The sequence below is a fragment of the Leptonotus elevatus genome, chromosome 21, assembly GCF_054856555.1.
Source record: "Leptonotus elevatus isolate MCC_2025b chromosome 21, RoL_Lele_1.0, whole genome shotgun sequence".
Taxonomy (NCBI): Eukaryota; Metazoa; Chordata; class Actinopteri; order Syngnathiformes; family Syngnathidae; genus Leptonotus; species Leptonotus elevatus.
Window position 1 is genome coordinate 10,064,134 of NC_141259.1, and position 18,276 is coordinate 10,082,409.

The window sequence follows — 18,276 nt, forward strand, 5'->3', positions numbered from 1 at the left end:
AAGCTAACAAAAATTAGCATAGATGTTACGGTAATTGTAAACCTTCAAACAACTGCTACTGCTACAACAATACATCCAAACCAAACATACAACGATACTCACATGCTTACACTGTCTCTTCTCACGCAGAATCACATTTCCTGGAATTTAGTTGAGGGCCTTCTCTACCTCTTCTTCTAGTAATTTCACTGACCACACTGCTCTGAGGTGTGTTGTGGCACAATATGGTACTACACTGAATGCATACAACTTTGCCATCTCACGACTTGGATACGGCCTATTCTGCTCTATGAGGATTATACAGTAGTATGGATATAGCAGCCTGAATGGGGGTGCTCTGATTACCTCAACAAATAGCATCCTCCATTTAAGTCAACAGGAAAGGTTTTCATTGACAGCTTGCATAACAAAAGGTCAGCGATAGGCTCAGCACTACTAATTAAGTCCAATTGGTGAATGTCAGCTCCACAAAGGGCAATGCTAATCCACGGCGCTACCTAAATAAGAATCTGTGTGTGTGCGTGTATGATGTGACAATAGGATTTATTGCTACCACAGTTCTGCGTGAAAGTTTACACTTTTTTTTCCTTCCTTTTTCTACTAATTACTAACAACTTGCAACGCTTTCAGTCAAGACTGTAGAAATATTTGGTTGCACGCCTAGGTGTATAAAGTGTCGATTTGTTTTGTTTCGCTCACAAATATCACCCCCCCCCCCCCCCCCCAAAAAATGCGTGTAACCACTTCAGCCTCTCCGCTGTCCTTGCACCACCTCTTTGCTTTCACGGCTAAAGAAAACGCAGTCACACTGAGCCTCGTAGGAGCCGAACCTTTGAAAAACACAGACAAACTGTTATGAAATGACAGGAAGATAATGTGATGGTGTGGTGTGCTGACCTTTAAACACAGGCTGCTGCTACATCCCAACCAGTGAAAACCCTGACCTTTGTAAAACCATTACAGAAGACTCTAATCTGAAAGGTCTGGGAGGGAGACACGCGCGCACATTGAACCGACTCAATCGTGCACATACAACCTCATCGTCAGATGCATAGATGCATACATTTGCATACGTTTTCGGCTAGGGGCGGGGAAATAACAAAAATTCCATATTGACATAAATTAAAATCTATTATCACCTTCTCTTACAAATAACACAGCAACAATAACAATAACGGCAACAAAGTCTATTGCTATGTAGCAATCGTAAATTTAGCATCACTAAGTAGTGTGAATAGGTTTCAAAGAGCGCTAACCGGAAGTGCCGTGCTAGCTGCTTACTTGTGACTGCCATTAAAAAGTAACACTTGTGACTGCCTGTTTGTGTTATTAGTACATTTGGAAGAGAAATTTAGCATCAGTCGCTAAGTAAGAGAAATTTAGCATCGGTCGCTAAGTAGTTTGAATTGGTTTCAAATAAGAGCGCTAACTAGAAGTGACATGCTAAGTGGCTAAATGTTGCCGGATTAACGGTTTGATCAAATCTGCCCTGTTAAGGACAAAATTATTTATCCCATGTTATATACACTTGTCTAATGGTCCTTTTTGTCCATTATAAATAATTATGGTCACATGTTCAAATACTGTTGCCGGGCATGTTCTCCTCAAAATTCAGGCAAAAACCACCTTGCGCTGAAATCCAAGCTGCCACATTGTTTATAACGCCATTTATGGCATGCGTGTGGAGAAAAAAAAAGAAGTACATCAGAAGATGGAAATAATTACGTGCAATAATGTGTATACTATTCAAATGTAACAATCTGACTGGTAGCTGTCATTGTTACTGTAGCGCAAAGAGAGGATCAATAAAAATTGATTATCTTCTGTCCATTTGGAATAATTGGTGATGATGCAGCAAGCGACAAGATAACACAGTGACAAACGTGAGTTGGTAGGAAAACATTATTGATTACAAAAAAGAAGTTTACAGACCCAGGCTTTGTCTCAATCAATTTGTGTATTTTCAATATTCAAATATTGGAATTAATCTTTTATTTGTTTCAGTCGAAGGGCAAATAATTATTTGGACTGTGTTTACTTTCCTGACGGTTTATTCAATATTTAAACATGATAATTGCCATAACTTATTGATTACATTGTTAAAATAAATACACTAGAAAAGCAAATTCTAATTGCTGCTACAATTGTATGTCTTAAGCACACGTAAACGTTAAAGTTACTTATTTTATATTGAGTTTTTCTGCAATGTGAATAATAATCAGCATAATGCGGAGAGAAGAAACGTTAAGGACAGTTGATGCCCTAAGCTTGTGCAACAGCGACATCTTTTGGTAAGACCTGGGTGGTGCAATTTGATGTTTGGCTTGGGTGGACCTCGACACTAGAGAGGTAAACCAAGAATTTTAGGGGGAATTGAACCCCTTTGAAAAAGAAATAAATAAAATAAAAAACATTCACCAAATCAGTCTGAATCGCATGGAGGAAGCAGAGAACCAATACCGTGCGTTGCTTTTATTTTGAAAAATCCTGGTTTTATTTCGAAAGAAAAGTATGGAAAATGGGACTGGCTGCTTTTCCGTGTTTTGTGTTTGCGTAGACGTTGAGGAAGTTTGTCTCATTCATAAGTGAAGCTTGTGAGATGAATTGTCAAACGGATTCGGCGGTTTTGACAAAAGACATGTTGGATTTAGAAGAAGACGAAGACCTGGAAGTTTTCAGTAAGGTACAGTTAAACTTGCTAACTCGAACTTTTGAACATTTCCACTCCTTGTGACGACGTGGATATGGCTCAAGTGAAAACACTATCTTGTGACTAGTTTGTAGTTTTGCCTCTTTTTTTTTCGTTATTGTTAAACGCAACGTAAACGTTTTGAATCAGCAGACGAGCTGACCTTTGTACTTAAATTAACTTTTCCTGTGATATTACTCCGCCCAATGATTTGTAAAACAGTTCGTTTTCAGTTATTTGCTTATGTTTGAAGGGGCAGACTCTTTTTAGTATACTATGAGATATGTCAACAAAGTTACAAAGTAGCTCTGCTGCGAGTGTAAAAGAAAGTTTCCAAATATGTCTGTTTTAACAGAGAGAATCTGGTCACTTTTCAAAAATAAAACCACTATTATAGACACATTAGTGCCATTTTTTTACTATACTGAATTTTCCAAACAACTGCGATACAACCCCTCCATGAATTAAAAAGGACTTTCCTCATTTGTTCATCATCTCAAAACACATGTTGTGTGTGTTCAGAAATTATTACGGACAGATGAGGATCAAATGCCCAACTCTCCCAGCTCCATGGTCAACCAGTACCAACTCGATGAAGATGAACAGCAGACTGGCTGCACCAAAGACTTGTTTGTTACCGTCGACAGTCCCGAGAGTCACGTGACAGCTATCGAGACTTTCATCATGTACAGAGTTGCGACTAAGGTATGCCACGGCTCACATGAAAATACTGACTTTTTTAAATGGAACGTGTTTTAAAAGCTGACTTCTCTTCACAGACCACAAGGAGTGAATTTGACTCCTGTGAATACGAGGTGCTCCGCCGCTACCAGGACTTCCTTTGGCTACGTAGCAGACTGGAAGAAATCCATCCGACCCTCATCGTTCATGTATGTATAAAAAAACGGGCACTACTTTGACTTTTGGCTCAGGCATGTGAAAAATGTGGTCCTCCTTCAATCAGCCTCTTCCCGAGAAGTTTGTGATGAAAGGCATGGTGGAGCGCTTCAATGATGACTTCATCGAGACCAGGAAGAAAGCGCTGCATCGCTTTCTCAATAAGATCGCCGGGCATCCCATTCTGTCTTTTAACCAGCACTTTAAGCTCTTCCTAACTGCTCAGGTAGGACGTTTATAACTCATTCACTGCCATTGACGGCTATCAACGTCAAAAATTCATTTAAACTACTTCTACTAGTTTTTAAAAAAAAATCAGCTTTTGTTAACAGTTGTATGAAACCTATAATTTTTTTTATTGTATATTTAGAACAGATTTTAAATTTGTGATTAATGGCGAGTTAACTAGTGAAGTCATGCGATTAATTATGATTAAAAACTTTAATCGCCTGACACCCCGAATTTTGTATAATCTTTTATTTTTATTTTTTAACTCATTCACTGCCATTGACGGCTATAAACGTCAAAAATTCATTTTAACTATTTCTATTAGTTTAAGATTTTTTTCCCACTTTTGTTAAGAGTATGAAAACCTAGAATTTGTTTTATTGTACATTTAGAACAGATGTCAAATTTGTGATTAATCGTGAGTTAACTAGTGAAGTCATGCGATTAATTACAATTAAAAATGTAATCGCCTCTTGCCTTTTAATTTTTAATTTAAAAAAAATATATATACATTTATGGCAGTAAATGAGTTTTAATTTATTTAATTAATTTAATTTCAACTGTGGTCCATCTGCAGGATTTCTCATCTCACAAGAAACAGGGTCCCGGTTTCTTGAGTCGAATGGGCGACACGGTACGAGCGGTGGCCCACTCGGTGTGGGGCGTCAAGAGCCGTCCTGAGGAGTTCACGCTCATGCAGGAATACGTGGAAAACTTTGGCTGCAGGATCTCATCTGTTGACAAGGTTTCTCAGAGGATCATCAGGGAGCAGCGCGGTATCTCAGCATTCAAATAATAATAATATTATAAAATAATATTATTAACACAACCAGTCAAATCTGAAAATATTTCCGATACCGTAGATTGATTGTGTTCAAAAATTCAACAGAGTATTTGGATGAGCTCCAGCAATACGGGCCACTTTATAGCCAATGGGCCGACGTGGAAGAGGAGCTGCATGACCCACTGAAACTTGTGGCCAACTGTGTGGAAGAATGCAGCAAAGAAACCGAAAAGCAGATCCAGCAACTCTCTGAGGTGTTGGTCCCCGCTCTTCATGAGTACGTGCTCTGCACCGAGGTACTGAAGGTGAGTCGGAACCATCAACTTCTGCAGCTCAAATCGCAATTTTATAAGATTCCAGCGGCGTTTAATTGTAGTTGAAATTGCTGCTCAATGTTTTCTTGTTGGATTTAGACGGTGATGAAACGGCGAGACAATATCCAGGCGTACTATGAGACCAAACATGAAGCCCTTGCAACCAAAAAGGTGGACCAAGAAGTTGTAAGTGACATTTGATATGCTTTTATTTGATTGGTGGGAATGAGGATTGGCAAAATGAGATGAAACTATCAAACCAGATGTTAGATATCCACTCGATAGTGACTGGCACAAAATGTAACAAGACAAGGAATGACCAGATAAAAAATGCAGCTTCCAACAACCAGTTAAAAAATTTTTTTTATCATTTTTAGTAGGAAGCATTATTTATATTGCACATTTTATACATAAGGAAAATCAACATGCTCAACATATTTACAAAAAAACATTTAATGCAAAATACACCATTTATAGGCCAAAAAAGGACATTAAAAAACAGAAAAATGTAAGACTTTTAAAAGCAAAATAGAGAAATAGAAAGTAGTTTACTAAAATTACTAAAAGACCATACATGATTTTGTAAAAAAAAAAAAAAATAATTAAAAAATATTTTAGAAATGCTCTAAAAAATGTTATTGAAAAAACAAAATTACACTTGGGACTAACTTCAATTCTATTGGCAGTTTATTCCATTTGTATGCAGCATAACCGCTAAATGCTGATACAGCATGTTTGCTTTGAACTTGGTTATATTCTAAAATTCAGTTTTAATACATTCAAATGTTTTTAAATTGTGTTGGAGTGGCGAAACAATGTAAATTTGTTTTTTACTGCGGATTCATGTCTGTTTTACCCGCTGTAGCCAGGAGAGGGCGATCTCACTCAATCATTTAGAATTACACAACAAACACCCTGGCCTGAGGAAGATGCGCTCTTTCAGACATAAATTACCTTGTTTGAATTAATACAGTATTATAATATGGGATTATGTTCCTCAATAAGTACAAAAATTCAGATGATACCAGTACAAATAGTTAGAGGCACTTGTCAAATCTTAGCCGTGTCTTTCCTGGGTGCGTTTTTAGGGCCAGCTGGAGAAAGAAGTCGATTCTCTGGCAGATCGAATGGAGATGGCGAACAGTGCCTTGAAGGGCGATTGGGTCAACTGGCAGAACGGTATGAGAGGTGACCTCAAGTCAGCTTTCATGTCAACCGCTGAGAAGAATGTGGAATGCTATGAGAAGGTGAGTGTCACATGGAATTAGCTATTTAAAAAAAAAAAAAACCAGTAAAAAAAAAAATTGGGCGGGGGGCTTAATAGATCAGTAGATAATAATTCATGTTTTGTCTTGCAGTGCCTTGCGGTGTGGGAATCCTTCCTCTTGTCTCAAAGAAGCGATCCCATTGAGCATCAAGATGAAGATACTCTTACTTAATATGTGAATGTTCCCTTAAAAAAAAAAAAGTTAGAAATGGATGTTCTTTCGCATGACCAAAACAACAATGTGCTATATTTGGTCCAATGTTGTAATATGTTGTACTGTTCTCGAATGTTGATATTTGCATATTTGCCATAGAAATCTTACTGTACATTTACAAAAATGAATTTGTTCATGTCAATCCTCAGTCTGGAATTTGCTAAGTTAACACAATAACACTATATGTCATGTTAAGTTTCCAGGACTTTTTTTGTTTTGGATTTGTAAACCGTAATGACAAACTTGTCACGTGTGTTTCCAGATCATTTGACTAGCAATGATACTAAGCAGCACTTTTTCAATGTTCATATAGTTTTTGGTTTGACCTTCTGTAATGCTTGACTTGACTTACATATTAAATGATTAATAAAACCTTGCATATGAACATTAAATAACAATGGATTTGAAGTTGTTTGAAACATTTGGTTTTATTCACATTTTTTATCATCCCCATATTTCAAAAAACACGGGGCCCAAGAGCGTCGGTTACAAGTCGAAACAACAATGCCAAAAGGGTCCATTTCAAACAACTCTCACTGGGTTGTGAAAAATACTGAGAAAATATGCAAACCACACAATGAGAAGACATTTTCTAATGTATATTAATGAACAATGAATATCACTATCCATAAAACATGATATTTTACTGTAGTAAAGCAACGTGACAAAACTGACATCTAGAGATGAAATGGAAATATTGAACGGATCACTCAAACAGTGCATGGTCATAGAAAAAGTAAAAGTACACAGTAACTGAGTAAAAACGTGACTTAAGATTTAGATATGCCGGCAATCGGATACAATTCAGTATTCGTTTAAATATACTGCAACATACATTTTACAGCAAATGTTACAGAATTGTACTATGTTGTAAGTGCGTCAGTGATTAAATAATAAGCTCGACCTGGTAATGCTACAAAGGAAAATATCACTTGTGTATTTCAAGTACTCAAAATTCAAATATTGAATGTCATTCGCAACATGGCCACACAAAAGGCAACAAAATCCGTTGAAAGAAATTCTGGAAAGAAAATGTCCACTGAAACATGCATTCGGGAAATAATTTTACGTTTTCAACTAGCATTTCAACTGTATACTTACTATACACTTATGACGCCATATTGAAATAAATATTACAGTGTACGTATTGAATTATTATTATCATTAAGATGTCAATCTAATCTACCGTAAGAAGTGTATGTTCTGCCTAGATAGATGAAACAAAAACTACTGGTTTTCCACATGATAAGAAAAATCTTTGGAAATACGTTTTAGTTTATTTATCATTTATTCTCATAAAGCAATATTTTTGGTATTAATTTCCTGAGATTTCATCCAGCCATTTGAGTCATTTCTTGGCTTAAGTATAATAAACTGCAATTATTTGTGCATACATCCTAAGCTAAATATCATAATTGTATTATTAAAAAAACTTTTCTAATATGATTGTAAGTGCCACCTCATAGTGCAAAGTTTTCGACATGGATTATCTTTTGCAAATTTTCTTAATAATGTTTTTGTAAATACTGCTATGCTCCTCCCAGGATTTGAGTTTTTGCAACGCTAACTATGATACTTGTGCCTTGTATGACTAAAATTAACTCTATACATTGTTATATTGTGTTTCTACTTTAACCTGAGCCCATTTTGTTTTATGAAAAATAACGTAATAGAAGCTGAATATCTCAAGTTTAATAAGAGGTTTGACCTTGGCTATAACTGTAAAGCTGGTTAGCTTAGCTTAGCTTAACAACTTCCACCCCAAAGATCATTTGAATGCTGTCCATTTTTACCAGCATTCGGCATCTTATTCTCATAATATTCTTAAATGTATTCTCTCCAAAAAGTTTTATCTGATATACAATTTGAATACCACTCGAGAGTCACTCTATCATGCTAGCATGATGTTTAACAGGTTAGCGCATTAGCTAACAACAAAGAACGTCTATAGGCTACGACATAATGCGGACAAATTATTTTGGGGATACACCTCATGAAACAAAATGAAAATCGGAATGAAATATGAAATGAGTAGGAATAAGAATGTATTCTGTGTGCAATGTTTCCCCACATATTTTGTATCCTCTCTTATTAGCTAAAAAAAACTCCTTTATTTGCTAATTATTGCTTTAGTGCTTAGGAACTATGTTAAAGTGGAGATTGGATCTTCTTTTGGAAAGACCATCACCCGTCTATGCAATATCAGAATTAAAAAGTAGTGTTTTCCCTTCTTTGAGGGGCCTTTGATTTTTTATTTTTTTTTGCTAAACGCAGCAGAGATGAACTCAAAAAGGTGAATAAATACAACTAAAAATACAGTGATTCTCTGAAGCATGCAACATTAGAAAACCTTAGAAATTATGTTTCTTATTTTAGTATTTAATGCATAGATTAAGACCTTGCCGCTTCATTTCATGTTAATTTTTTTGTTTTGTTTTCTTGAGATAAAAGCTCCATATAATTTCATTGAAAGCAAAACAGAACAACATAATAGAATACAGACACAGAGAGGAGATTGGGTTTACAGCCGCTGACTCCATGTCATGTGACCTCAGCAAAGGTGATGTGGTTCTATGAAACAACAACATTACTTCATGTGAAATACAGTATGTATGGGCTATCTCGTGACTTCTGGTTTTAATCTTCACCCATAATTATAAAAAAAAGATATTGCTATTACGTAACAATATTATCCAGCTTCTTTTATATAAAACGGAATAAGAAGTAGAGAATGTTTCTTCCATCCCTGTCATTTTGTTTAGTGTGGCCAGTTTAGCTGCAAGGCTTCCTTGCTGCGCTATTTTTAGGCTGGTTCTTTTCCACCAAGCTTACCATAGCCGAGTTTAATACGAGGGGATTTTTTTATTTATTTTTTTGCTCATCTTCAGGCAACTGAATTTTTTTCACAGATGGACTGAAATGTTTTTTGTTTTTTTGTTTTTCTCAGTCCACCATACGTCCGCCAAATGTGGATCTTGGCTGGATTAATTACTGCTAAGTCTGCTTTACTTGAGCAAAGAAAGATATTGTGGATTCTAAAAGCAGAATACATGCACTTTTTTTTTTTTTTTTTTACTGTAGACATTTGAATTTAATGGATTACTGGACGATCTCCCAATCTGTTTGTTTGTATCTTTGGCAGACAAAATGATCCTGTGGACTCCATTTTGCTGCTGCCCTCATTTGTTACATCAGAGTTTGTCTCAGGAGAAGGCATTCAAGTCCATCTTTATCGCATCAGTTTTTTACCCTGTGTGGATTTTGTGATGAAACGTTTGTGTATGGTCTTAATGTGATTGAATCATGGCTTTTGGGATTTACTATATTTTAGGGGTGTCAAAATTAGTGCATTCATTTTGACTTAATTTCAAGTTCCCTTAACACCACTAATATTTTTAACGCGCGATTACTAGGAAAGCCTGTACTGGGAGAATTCGCGGCAGACACGCCCACGTCAAAATTTAGCAGTAATAAATTGAATAATAATGCATTTTTTTTGTGGAGACTGGGCTCAAGTTGTATTTTACAATTTAAAAAATGTGCATAATTGTACAAGTTACTTCATGTTAAAGATGAGATAGTTCTTAATATGAAAAAGAAAAATGCACTGAGCTGTCACCGTCTTAAAAATGCAATTATGCCATCTAGTGGCAAAAAAATGACCTCAACACAAATCAATATCACACAATCAATATTACAGTACATATTTTTAATTGTAACTCAATTTTTTGAAATATTATGAAATTACTCTTTTATTGTACAACTTATTGTACATTCAGAACAGATATAAAATCACGAGTTAACTATTGAAGTCATGCGATTAGTTACGATGAAACAATTATATGAATTCAGAATAAAGTCAACAAACACTAGTGGGTAAGTCTCATACCGACCTGTGAGGCGATGTACTTCTCCAGCGGACTCTCCACTTGGCCCATGCCCAGAATGGTTGTGTTCACTTGCAGTTCTATTGGCGTGTCATCATTCAGCAGCAACTTCCCTTTGAAATAATGGACCACGCACACCACCTAAGCAGAGAAACGGTGATTCCTGAGTCCACGTGTAGTTTTGAGGTTAAAAATCATATCATCTCTAATGAAGAAGCAGACACTATCTGAACCAGATACATTTATTTTGGTCTCATCAGACCGCAGGACATAAACTAAATGAACTTCTCTGCCACGCCTTCAAGTGCTCATTAAAAAAAAAAACTTCAGACCTCTAGATGGTTGCAGTGGACATGACAAACCAACAGAACGCATCATTTGGATGAAGTCAACACTTCTGGTTCATAATTGGATCTTAACTGACCGATCACAATCGCATTCACTCCCAGCCATTTTCAGTGAAGCCACCCCCTTTGCTCCCGGCTGTTTTACTGGATTTTGACTGATTTTGCAAGGCCCACAGAATATTGTGTTCTATTGCTATACAAACATAGAAACTACCAAAAGAAAGATTAAAGTCTCTTCTTTCATCAGGACAAAAAAAAAGTATATTTCTATCTGTTTCCGTTTTGCAGCTATTAGCATTAGAATATAGCTAAGTTTCATCATAATTCACAAATCTATTTAGAAATGTGAGTAATGAGCTTTGTTTCAAGATGGCCCCTGGTTGATCTCTTTTGGTCGTTTGTGTAATAACCACCATTTCTTCAACCGTTCTTTGCAGTTGAGAGGCTGCATCAAAGCCTTCTGTATGCTCTAGCATAAAAAAAATGTATAAATACGTCTTTGGGGCACTTAAAACATTTAAAATCTGTCAAAATCTGCAAAAAAAAATACACAAATTGATGTTTCATGTTGTGTGAAAAAATACTCACCAAGAACGTGGCAATGGCAGTGCCAATTGTGAATCCGGCAATGACATCCGACCAGTGGTTGCGGTATTCCGCGATGCGATTTAGTCCCGTGAGGAAGGCCAAACACACAAGGGCCAGGGACAAGACCGGCTTAGCAAGACGAGTCCCTTTGACCTGAATTGTGCACGTCACATACATCTGAAAAGAAGAGAGAAAACGGTCAAGATCTATTTTTTTTTTATTTAGTATTTAATTTTTTCAATATGCACGCGCACGCTCAAAAAGGCAGCAAAACAACTAAAGGCGCTAAATTGAAGCGACACTTTTCCTGTAAAATTGTTCACTGGCTCTTTTCCTCCTTTTTCAGGCTTTTGTGTCGCACGCTGCTGTCGCCCTTCATCCCGCTCTCACTCTCACTGCTTCTCTGTGAGGCTTTCTTGTCACAAACTGCCGTCACACCTTGTCACGGAATGGGACGTGACCCAAATGTGGAGCAAAGAAGCATATTGGAATGAAGTTACGTCGGGGAAATGCCCAATTGATTGCGTCAAAGAGTGTTGCCAACTTAGTGACTTTTGCTACATTTGATCCAAACCAGTTGCGTGACAGAATAGTGTGCAACAATTTTGACATATTTGCCTGGGACTATGCAGTTTTGTGTACGGTATGTGGGTGTGCTAGGAATGAAATTATTGGAACAACACCATGAAAATAGGTTCCCATTGAGGGAATAAAAAAAAAAAAAGGTTAAGTATGTTGAACAATGCTGAGGCTATTTGCAGGTGATAGGAACCCTGAACAAATTTATCCATCAGTGCTTCTGCGGGGCCACATGGGACCTAAACAGATGCATGACAAAAATACCACTTTTAATATGGACCAATTTAGAGATGGGCGAGAGTACTGATACTCGTAAAGGAGCGCCCACTTGTGGCCATTTAAATGACAAATTCGAAAAATAGAAAATTGCCATTAATTTCATGCTATTTTATGGAAAAACGCTATATTGGGATATATGTATTATATTTTTTTTATGAAATGTTTTATTTATTTAAAATAATAATAAAAACTCACTTGACTGCTTAAATGCCTTCGAGCACATGTTTATTAAACAGCTTTGTGATTTGTAACATGTTAAAGGTTTTTTATTTGCTATCAGCTTTTGCACCAACTATAATGCCAACTCCCAAATAGCCACTAATTCGAGGGCTATTTGTTAGCTCGCGGGCTAACCATTCACCCACACGCTAACCCCGGGATAACTCCCAAATAGCCACTAAAAACGGCTATTAGCCCGCGAGCTAACGTTAGCTCACGGGCTAACCTAATAGCCGTTAATTCGCGCGCTAGCCGGTTAGCTCGCGGGATAATAGCCGCTAATTCGCGAGCTAACGTTAGCTCACGGGCTAACCTAATAGCCGTTAATTCGCGCGCTAGCCGGTTAGCTCGCGGGATAATAGCCGCTAATTCGCGAGCTAACGTTAGCTCACGGGCTAATAGCTGTTTTTAGCGGCTATTAGCCCGCGAGCTAACGTTAGCTCACGGGCTAACCTAATAGCCGTTAATTCGCGCGCTAGCCGGTTAGCTCGCGGGATAATAGCCGCTAATTCGCGAGCTAACGTTAGCTCACGGGCTAACCTAATAGCCGTTAATCCGCGAGCTAGCCATTAGATAGTGGGCTAATAGCCGCTAAATGCTGCTTATTGGCTGTTAGCACTGCACGAGCAACCAATCAGATGGTCCTGTAGACGGGCCAATGCTGCAGGGAGTCGCTGACTCAGAGAAGATGGAGGAAAATAGCGCCCATCGGAGCAAAAATAACCGTTTTTAATATATCGGCCATTAAAACAAAAACAAAAAGGCTGATGCCGATTTTCATAAAATGCTGAATATCTGAATATATATTATCTGCCGGGCCGATTATCGGTCTATCCCTAATTTTCAGTATGTTAAAATATATTTGGTGTATTTTCCATTTTTTCCACCATTCCCCCAGAGGAAAACATTTTATTAATATTTAGCATCATTTTTTTGGAAGAAGCACATCAAATCTGCCGGAAAGCTTCTATAATGACCACGTGTATACAAAAAAAATCATTAACTCACAGCCAGGTAGAGTGCAGCGTAAATGCTGAGCGCGGCCTCCTTGGACGGGAAGGTTTTGCGGGCATGCAGGATGTCATTCTGGTTTCCTGTGCAGGCCTCCTGGTGGCTGATGTAGCGGAGGGCCTGATGGCAGCCCAGCGCTGTGTAGTTTGGTTTACAGATGGTCATAAAATAAGGTGCCAGGTTTCCCGTCACTACCTGGCCTGCGTTGACGAAGATGTCAACAGTGAAGAGGCCAAAGGTGTAAACTCCTGGGTAGAAAAAAAAAGACACATTTAGAAAAAAAAGATTTTAAAAAAATGATGAGAGTGAAATGATGACCTTTCTATTGACCCACGCAATTTATTATTATTATTTTGTCCACATTTTATCATCACCCATTCCATCATTTATTTTATTTATTTTTTCGGGCCATACGTGCACATTTTCTTCATTATATACTTCGCCATGGCAGCAATGTGCGGTTCCAGATGTTGACAGGTCCGTTTTTAACAAGCATGAAATGGATTTTGTCAAGCCTTGTGTGACTCACTTGCTGCCGAGGCTCATCGTTCTAATTCTGTCCTACTCAACCCCCCCCCCCCCCCCCCCCCCCCCCGCGTTGTGTTTTACGGATGACTGCTGCTTTCTAGCGAGCCATCCTTCACCTCTGAAATTGCTTATTAGGGCATGAACATAATTCAGCTCGTCTGATTGGATAAAGCTGCAGGAGCACTGTGTTTGCTTCCCGTATCATGTGGGGCAAATATTTATACACGTAAATGTAGTTTTGCGGAAATCTACCATTTGAATCCATATGACAAAATATTACAATATCATTTTTGTATGTATAAACAATAAATTATTATATCAGTATTTTTTTTAAATTCTCAATAACAATTAGAAGAGAACATTATGTCTCAGACATCTAAAAATGAATAACTAACAGCGGCACAGGATAAAAGCAAAAAAAAGGCATCGAACAGCAGGTTTTAGTTTTATTACAAAACACTGTGCTCTGTGTCACCATCAAATATAATTAATTAATGTCCAAACCTTTTGTTCTGCTGTATAAAAAGAGTAACAGTAGGAACCCACCATAATGTGACTATATATGTACACTGAAGTGTGTCAGATTAATTATTTATTTGAAGCTTATTTTTCCATGGTGCAAATTATTATACATCTTCAATTGTTTTTAAGAACAGAATTGGGCCAGCAATAGTGAATTTATTTGGATTTTCCACACATTTTTATCCATTCAGGAGGCGGCCATTTTGTCATTTGTTGTTGACTTTTCTCAACAACTAATCACGGCTCACTTATTTTCTAGAGCTGGGCCGTGATTGGTCGCTGAGCAACTGTGATATCATTTTCAGTCGACAGTAAGTGGCAAAATGGCCGCCTCCTGTGATGGATAACAACAGATGGATTTTGCGGCTTAATTCAAATTCCACAAACGTAATATTAATCATAATATCGGGATTATGCTAGTGGGGCAGAATAGAGCATACAATTGTAAAGAACATTTTGGGGTTAGCTTCCACTCGTGAAATTTCACCCAAAACCAAATATGACTAACTTTTTTTGTGAGTGCACCAGATTTGGCCATGTATAGAAATCTAAAATGTGTCGCGTACCAAGGAACCGAAAAGTCCTGCGCACTAGCGGGTTGAGATAACAGCAATCTCCTGTGGCAACAGTCTTCTCTAAATGGTCAAACTCTTTTGATGTGTACTGGACCAGGAATAGCACCGTCTCTGTTATTGTGATCTGTTAGAAATGAAAATCAGACACAAGACAAAATTACACATAGGCATATTCTTTATTGCCGGCTAATGATAGCGTGCAAAACCGTGGGTAGGATACATGTGAGAAGAAACAGCAGCTAGCAGCTAGCAGCTAGCGCTATCACCACTGACTTGAGACTGACTTGCCAGAAAGAGCTGAACAGTGAATATTTGGACTGCTTATGAACTGTGAGAATAAACTGCTGTCAAGATGCTATGCTCGGGGTGTTTTTGCTGAGCTCCACGTTTAGCGCCAGATGCGACAACTCCCGTGTCGTCAGCAATCACATCCACTGTGTGTCTGACAATCTCTCTCTCTCTCTCTCTCTCTCTCTCTCTCTCTCTCTCTCTCTCTCTCTCTCTCTCTCTCTCTCTCTCTCTCTCTCTCTCTCTCTCTCTCTCTCTCACACACAAGGTACAATGCTTCTTCCACATTATTGTAAGCGGTGGAACTAATGAGAGAGCATTCCAAAAATTACTGTAGCATTATTAATATGTGATGTTCAGGCAATGTTGGCTCGTCAAATAGCTTCAACCAGAAAGATCTGAAATAATGAAAAACACGCACCTGTACCACTCTATCCTCATCATACAACAATTTTTAGAAGCCAAATTCTTTCATTTCAGACTTGGGTAGGCAGTGCCTACCTTGCCCACCCTGACGGCACATCACTGCATCCCTTCCCATATATCGCCTTTACATCTTTAAGATCTAGATGGGTCACAGGGACATCAACCTAGCAGAGGAGCCCACACTTCCCTGTCCAAGACCAGTTCTTGCAGCTCTTTTGGCGGAATCCAGAGGGACTCTCAGTCCATAGTTCACGTCCATAAAACATCACCAGAGAGACGTTCATTAGACATCCTAACCAGATGACCACGCTTATCACCATACCTCTAAAAGAGAGCCGGAGGAAATCTATTTCAGGCAGTATCTGTGGTATTGATTTGTTTGTCACTACCCACAGCTCATGACTATAGGTGAGGGTGGGAACATACATCCAACAATCAAGAACTTTGCCTATTGGCAGTTTGGGCAGGATTTTATCCACAACCCCATTTCTAGCTAAGGACCTCCAATTCGGAGGTGCTCATTCTCTTCCTGACTGCTACACATTCAGAAGTTGTGTCCATCAAGGTTATGAACAAATAAGGCTTACTGACGAACCAGACTCTGACCCAGAGAAACAATCGGTGACTTACGTCCACACGAGGGATGGCCAAAACCAACTTTTGTCATCATCATTCGAGATCTTTTGGTGTATACGTTGTCTGGTCCGTCCAATCATGGGCATGAAGCACCTAACAACAGCTACTCCTAGGATCATTGCAGTACCAAGTACTTAGTGACATCAAAGTGTGAGAATGTGAGTCAACAAGAGAACAGTTGACATCGTTTATTTGCTAACTAAAGATTTTTGCTTCACTCCCATATTTCCAAGTGAACAAGCAATGACAACGCTTGAACACTCACAGACCGCGGTCCAATGTATGTCTCAAAATATCGTGGCAAATTGGTTGTAAGGCTTTATTCACACCTACCAGTTTTAGTTCTATTATCAGGGACCCTTCTGGCATGCTCCAAGCGCACCTTGTTTAGTGTGAACGCTATTATCAGAAATGAGATGTGCCCCAAAAAAGTGGCCCAAGGCTATTTGAAGAGTTGGTCCAATTACTGAGGACTTCTTGTGTGAGGTTTTGGTGTAATGTTACGATCGTCGTGGCAGTGGGTTGATGTCTTTCGGAACACAACGCATCTTTGACCTTGTAGGTGTAGTGACATCATAGCATCCCTGGAAAATCATCTCATTTACTATAATCTAATAATATTTTGTCACTCTAATGGCTGTTTCAACCAACTCAAGCTCAAAAGCCAAACGCAGTAACGTAGCTACGATGCCAATTAAAATGACATCATCATAAACATACGAGGCACTCAATTCATTCTCTCACTATCCAAACTCAATTCCTACTCGTCTTAACAGAAATTTACGATTGCACATTTCAGGTGCCATGATCCATTTTATCCACTTAATTGGATGAAGCAGATCTGAGACTCACCAGCAGTGTTGGCAGAACCGCTACTACGGCATACAGCAGAATGGGCGGGATGGCGCTGTGGTCCTCCGGTCCAAGGTAGGGTTTGGTGTAGGTACTATCATAGCAAAAGAATCCCTGCACATGCACACTGAAGGTATCGGTGTACTCAAAATAATAAGCCAGCATGACGGTCCCGGCCATGATCACCAACTGAAAGTACAACATGATGCAAACGTACGATTACAGACATTTAATTCCAAAAGAATTCTATTTCCCTCTCTCTTCTACCCAGCGTCCCCATCCTCCATTCTGGCAGCAGTTCATGGCTGCTCAGCTTTTCGTGACGAGCCCCTCTCGTGATGGCTCCCCAACCCTAATTTGCTCTGTCTCTCCTGCAGCTACGACCAGTGAATGTGTGTGGGGGTGGGAGAGGAAGAGAGGGGGATACTGGGTTGGAGACGAAAGGGAGGGAGCGCGGATGGGTGTGTATGAGCGTGTGAAGCATTTTGAAAGTGAGTAATGCATGTCCAAAGGAGGATGCTTCCCCACATTGGCCACCGCCCACCTTCTTTACATGAGAGAGAGAGAGAGAGAGACGGAAAAATGTAGAAGGTTCTATACTTTGCCAATGATATTCTTATTTAGCTTGGGAAAGCCTTATATAATAATAATAATCCTAATAATAATAATAATAATAATAATGTCACAGACATTACTGTAACAACAACAACAACAACAATAATAATAATAATAACAATAATAATAATAATAATAATAATAATATAATAATAATAATAATAAGGTCACAGACATTACTCTAACAAAAACAAGAACAATAATAATAATAATAATAATAATAATATAATAATAATAAGGTCACAGACATTACTCTAACAGAAACAAGAACAATAATAATAATAATAATAATAATAATAAGGTCACAGACATTTCTCTAACAACAAAAACAACAACAATAATAATAATAATAATAATAATAAAATCTGACCCTATCTAAGAAAGTACAACAACTAACTGCGTTCCAAGGCCGAAAAAAATCTTGATGGGATCATCATAAGGCTTTTGGAGAACTATTCTGCGGTCTGACGAGGCAAATGTTTTGGATGACCGGATATTGTTGGCTATGTGGCGATGCGTGCTGTTACTGGA

General features: G+C 38.2%; 2 protein-coding genes across 2 annotated transcripts; one reads left to right on the forward strand and one right to left on the reverse strand.

Moving 5' to 3' along the window:
• The first annotated feature begins 2,503 nt into the window (after nucleotides 1-2,503).
• Nucleotides 2,504-6,801, forward strand: snx7 (sorting nexin 7). Its single transcript, XM_086065504.1, has 9 exons — nucleotides 2,504-2,683; nucleotides 3,212-3,394; nucleotides 3,469-3,579; nucleotides 3,654-3,812; nucleotides 4,392-4,590; nucleotides 4,704-4,903; nucleotides 5,012-5,098; nucleotides 6,001-6,159; nucleotides 6,271-6,801. Exons 1-9 carry the CDS (start codon nucleotides 2,600-2,602, stop codon nucleotides 6,349-6,351), a joined length of 1,263 nt encoding a protein of 420 aa, XP_085921630.1. The 5' UTR covers nucleotides 2,504-2,599; the 3' UTR covers nucleotides 6,352-6,801.
• Nucleotide 6,802: 1 nt separating this feature from the next.
• On the reverse strand, nucleotides 6,803-17,627 carry plppr5b (phospholipid phosphatase related 5b). Its single transcript, XM_086065505.1, has 6 exons — nucleotides 17,131-17,627; nucleotides 14,920-15,052; nucleotides 13,301-13,551; nucleotides 11,216-11,392; nucleotides 10,287-10,421; nucleotides 6,803-8,964 (listed from the first exon to the last, which is right to left on the reverse strand). The coding sequence occupies exons 1-6, from the start codon at nucleotides 17,332-17,334 to the stop codon at nucleotides 8,935-8,937; spliced, it is 930 nt and encodes a 309-aa protein (XP_085921631.1). The 5' UTR covers nucleotides 17,335-17,627; the 3' UTR covers nucleotides 6,803-8,934.
• Between the last annotated feature and the right edge of the window lie 649 nt (nucleotides 17,628-18,276).

What these genes read in the sequence shown, in the direction of transcription:
- plppr5b (XM_086065505.1), bottom strand. Translation starts at nt 17,334, where the DNA reads ATGTTGTACTTTCAGTTGGTGATCATGGCCGGGACCGTCATGCTGGCT. An exon ending in CAGGACTTTTCGGTTCCTTG is followed by an intron (nt 13,552 to 14,919) that starts GTACGCGACACA and finishes TTTTCTACCCAG; the next exon opens with GAGTTTACACCTTTGGCCTC. An exon ending in CTGCCATTGCCACGTTCTTG is followed by an intron (nt 10,422 to 11,215) that starts GTGAGTATTTTT and finishes TTCTCTGCTTAG; the next exon opens with GTGGTGTGCGTGGTCCATTA.
- snx7 (XM_086065504.1), top strand. Translation starts at nt 2,600, where the DNA reads ATGAATTGTCAAACGGATTCGGCGGTTTTGACAAAAGACATGTTGGAT. An exon ending in TGTACAGAGTTGCGACTAAG is followed by an intron (nt 3,395 to 3,468) that starts GTATGCCACGGC and finishes TTCTCTTCACAG; the next exon opens with ACCACAAGGAGTGAATTTGA. An exon ending in ATCCGACCCTCATCGTTCAT is followed by an intron (nt 3,580 to 3,653) that starts GTATGTATAAAA and finishes TCCTTCAATCAG; the next exon opens with CCTCTTCCCGAGAAGTTTGT.